Source organism: Hipposideros armiger, unplaced genomic scaffold (assembly GCF_001890085.2).
Source record: "Hipposideros armiger isolate ML-2016 unplaced genomic scaffold, ASM189008v1 scaffold_1050, whole genome shotgun sequence".
In the NCBI taxonomy this organism is placed as follows: Eukaryota; Metazoa; Chordata; class Mammalia; order Chiroptera; family Hipposideridae; genus Hipposideros; species Hipposideros armiger.
Genome location: NW_017732400.1, coordinates 468,665 through 473,027, shown reverse-complemented (window position 1 = coordinate 473,027; position 4,363 = coordinate 468,665). Strand labels below are relative to the sequence as shown.

General features: G+C 56.1%; 1 protein-coding gene across 2 annotated transcripts in view; it reads left to right on the top strand.

The window, feature by feature from the left end:
* Positions 1-3,989: 3,989 nt before the first annotated feature.
* CDSN (corneodesmosin) overlaps positions 3,990-4,363 on the top strand; it is a 14,699-nt gene continuing 14,325 nt past the window's right edge. For both annotated transcript variants that reach the window (XM_019631796.1, XM_019631795.1), the window contains exon 1: positions 3,990-4,282. In XM_019631796.1, the coding sequence (XP_019487341.1) occupies positions 4,198-4,282 (85 nt within the window). In that variant the 5' untranslated portion in view covers positions 3,990-4,197. The remainder of the gene's footprint in view (positions 4,283-4,363) is intronic.

The window sequence follows — 4,363 nt, the reverse complement described above, 5'->3', positions numbered from 1 at the left end:
AGGAAAATGCCTTCACCAGCTCAGAGCAGAGAGAGGTGCAAAGAAGGGAGAAGCCCCAGGTCCTGGAGCCCCGAGAGGCTCACGACGTCTCCATCTCTCCCCACCACAACATAAGCTCCTCTTTCAGGCTTTTTCTCTTCCTATTTTCGTCACTCCCTTTTTTTCTCTCTCTCAAGCCTAAGCCTTAGGTCTACCAAGGACGCCTGTCTGGAACACTTGTTCTAGAACTTCTGTCTTGACTTTTAGGCCCATGAATGAAATGCAGAGGAGAAAAGCTTGAGTGGGAGGGACAGCATGTGCTGTTGACTTTCTCACTTAGGACTTCTTAACTTTCAAGACTTTGAGGACACAAAAGGGATTTTGCATGCATTTTCACAGGGTTTGAGGAACCTCTGAAGTCAGTCCATGGGCCACTGCCATTAATTTATGTCAGCTGTGGAGAGGAAGGGGACCTACAAAGGGTTTGGAGTCCAACAGGCTAGGGTTTGAGTCCTTTCCAAACCCTTTTGCTTGTTACCAGCTGGTTTGGGCAAATAATTTAAACTCAGTTTCCTCATCTATGAAATGGGGGAGAAAAACCACTTACCCTGTAGGGCTGTTGTGAGGGTTAAAGCCCCGAGCACATTTGGAGAACCTGGGAAAATACCTGGCCCACAGTCGGCAATCAGGAAATGGTGCTTCTCTCCCCCGAGGCAGCTCTCTGCTGCTCCCTAATTCAGAACCCTCAGTTCCCTGTGCCCTCCTGCACTACTCCATTTCCCGTCCAACCTGGTGCTGCAGACAATCTACAGTGCTGGTCCAAGCAGCCTTTCCGTTCCTCCACCCACAGTTCCTCTGCGTATGTGCTTCCCACGCCAACCCAAACCGGCTGCTGCTTCTATAATAAATATGCTCTCGGCGCAGCCTGGCCCTGAGTCTCAGCTGCCTGCTCCCTGCTCTTCTCCTCAGTTCCTCAAGGCTCAGGGAAAGTCCTGCCACCTCCAGGAAGCCAGGTGCCCTGCCCCCTTTCTCCACACCAGCTTTCTCCATATGCTGTGTGCTCCCAGCTGGACGGCAGCTCCTTGAGGGACAATTAATTGTCCTCCTTGCAACTTCCAAGTAGGACCGTGCATTGAGCCAGTGCCTGGTGCTGTACGCAGCACAGAGCCGCCCGCCCAGGTGGCCTGGAGGGGACGAAACCTACCTTCTTCCTAAATAAGGGCAGGGACCCTGATGTCTTGCCTACGGAAGGCCCGTGCTTTAAGTTAGGTTTCCTCTGGTGGGTGGGGGGATTGCCCTGGGCCACCCACCCTCTCTCCCCCGGTCCATCCATTGGGCTGGGTACTCACTGGCAAGATTAGGGGTGCTCTGTCACTGGGGAACACAGCAGACAACCTCCCACCCCACCCTGTACCACCGTGGACACTGGCTAACTGGTGAGCAGTCAGAAGGTGGTCTGTCTGGGGCAGCACTCAGCCAGTGTCCCTTCCCTGCCCTCCTGGGCACCATTAGCTTCATATTTGTGCTGCCTGAGCAGAGAGAGGGTTAACAGTGAGCAGCAGGGACACAGCAGAGTACAACACTTGGAGCAGGTGGTGGGGTGGGGGAAGAGGGAGACAGAGTGGACAGGCAGTCAAAGGAGGAATGCAGCTACACACCAGGCTGCGTGGGTGGCTAGGGATCTGGCAAGAGGCCCAGAGAGACTGTGCCTCCACCAGCACTGGCTGTCCTGGCCAAGGTCTGACGGCACTGGGAGGATGGGAGGAGGAAAACGACACACGTTGCCACCTCTGTTTGTGCTCGAAAGGAACACCCTGCAGGCTCCACTGTTCCTCCCCATCTCCCCACCCACAAGGCTCCTTGCACCCCTCTTCTCTTGGCTGCTCCCCTCCCTGTTCCCAGCACCCCATCTCCCCTCCCCTTCACCTGTAGAAGAGCCAGTGGGGCCTGAGAGCCTAGGGAAGGAACAGACATGGGCAGGAGGGGCGCTGAGGAACTGAGGCTCGGAAGGAGCAACGTCATTTTCAGCAGCACCCTGTGTGCACAGGGCCGTGTCTGCTGCCCTGCAGGGAGTGGGGGCGGGGGACAGATGAGACTTGGCTAGGTGAGCTGGGCTGGGGACTGTGAGGTGAGCCCGTCCTGTTTGCTTCCCCTGCCCTTTCCGAGGAGGACACAGGACACTGCGGCTCCATTTGCTCAATGCCTGCGCCAGGAGGGCTGCGCCCCTTGTTCCATTTAATCTTTCTGATAATTTCCCATTTAATATTCACACAAACCCGCAAGGCAGTCATGATTTAAAATATTCCCATTTAGGGCCGGCCGAGTGGCTCAGTTAGTTAAGAGCTCACTCAAGAGTGTGAGCTCTGAGCAACAGCGGTTCAAGTCCTGGCCCGAGCTGAGCTGCCGCTGAGCTGCCAACAGGCAGCAGGATGGCTCAGCTAAAATAAATAAAAAAATTAAAATTAAAATAAAATAAAATATCCCCATTTAACCGATGAGGACATTGACAGTCAGAAAAGTTTGTGGAGTTGCCCAAAGCTTGGTGGTCAGCTGGGGCTTGAACCGGGTCATCCTGATTCTAAAGCCCGTGTTTCCCCCCACCCCTTCACACACTAAATCAACCCTCTTCAGTGGACGCTGTCCTATTACCTCCTCTCGTCATAGCTCCCACGGCCACTCTTCCTTCCCGCTTCCATTTTGGGAGCTGGCAGAAAGTCAAGGGCTAGACTATCAATAGATGGTAGCCACTAGTTGCAAGAGGCTATCTATACTTAAATTAAGTAAAATTAAAAATTCAGTTCCTCTGGTTGGTTATATTAGCCCCATTCCAAATGCTCAGTAGCCAGGTGTGGCTAGTGGCTATTAGCATAGACAAAACGCTTCCATCATCACAGAAAGTCCCATAGGCAGCTCCGGCAGGAGACGGGAAATGGAGAGATCAGGCAAGGGCTCCAGGGGAGACTTTGTGAGGAGACGGGGAGCATGGAAATAAGAGCCTGAGTGAGGGGAGCAGGGAGAGGTCTGGGTGGGCGTGGGGGAGCAGGAGAGAGCAGCTTGACCTGACTCCCAGGAACCTCCCTCCGATACTGATACTCTTACTCTCGACAATACTAGTGAGCAATTAGTTGGCTGGGGTGGGGCCAGGGCCAAAGCAGGAGGGAGGGCATGCAATGAAGGAAGAACCGCCCACCCCCTCTTGGGAGACAGATTCTCGCTCTGGTTCTCTGGTCCTGCCTTTCATCCATCAGGGACCCGGACTCTGTAGGCCCTCCTTCACCTTCCCCAGACACGAGCCAGCTGCTTCCTGTTTGCTCATCCAGGCCCGGGAGCCAGCTAATGGGCACAGGCCACCACCTTCCCAATTAGCCCTTTTATGCTCTGGCTCACCCCTGGAATCAGGGTCAGCAACCAAGGGCGAGGGGCTGTGAGTGGCCTGTGAGTGGCCTGTGAGTAACCGAGGCCCAGCTATGACAGGGGTCCCCAGCTCAGGCCTCTCCCCAGGTTGAGGTCCTGGCACCCAGCACCCCTCATGCTGTCCCTGGAGCCCCCCAGGGGGATAGGTCAAGGAGCTGGGTTTTGGAAGGCAGATTCCTAGTTTCTGAGAGGAAAATGCTCACTCACTGATGGAAGACTTGTTAGGAGTGTGGCAGGCATGCATTTGTGACAATGGGGCACTGGGGGTGGGGTGCAGACCCTGATACCTGGAGAAAAAGGATGGATCCCAAGGGAAGTGGCAGATCCAGGGGCTGCGGATGGGAACCTGGTGGGGTTAACCAGGCGATCAGGGTGGGGGCCAGAGCAGGTACCCGGATGTGGAGGGCCAAGTTGAAATGCCCAGGTCTGTCTGTGAGTGGAGGGAGGATGGGGAGTTGGACAGGCCAATACAGGGAAGGCAGGAGGGTGAAGGAGCCACGTGACAGCCTGTGGGCAGCCACCGTCAGGGCAGATTGCCTGGTTCCAGGTTAGGCAACGAGGAGCCAGGCAGGCCAATCAGGACGCGTGGCCACGGTCCCTGCACTGCAGCCACCTCTGCTGCTGAATAGGCAGATGCCCTGACTGATTACTTCAGCTCCTCCCGGCCACACCAATTTCCCCCAGGCACATGCCCGCCACCTCTCCTCCCCTCCCCAGTGACTCCTGCCCAGAGAATGTCCAGCCCTGCCATAAAGGCCCAGGTGGCCACCAGCTGCTCTCAGTCAGAAGGCCACACAATCCAAGATGGGCTCCTCGCAGGCACCCCGGAGGGGGTGTGTGGGAGGGCAGGGGATGATGGCACTGCTGCTGGCTGGTCTCCTCCTGCCAGGTAGGAGGCTGGTGGCCAGGGGAGGAGCGGGGATGGGGGAGGGGGATAGGAGGGATGCGGACACCAGCTCAGGAAAGGCTG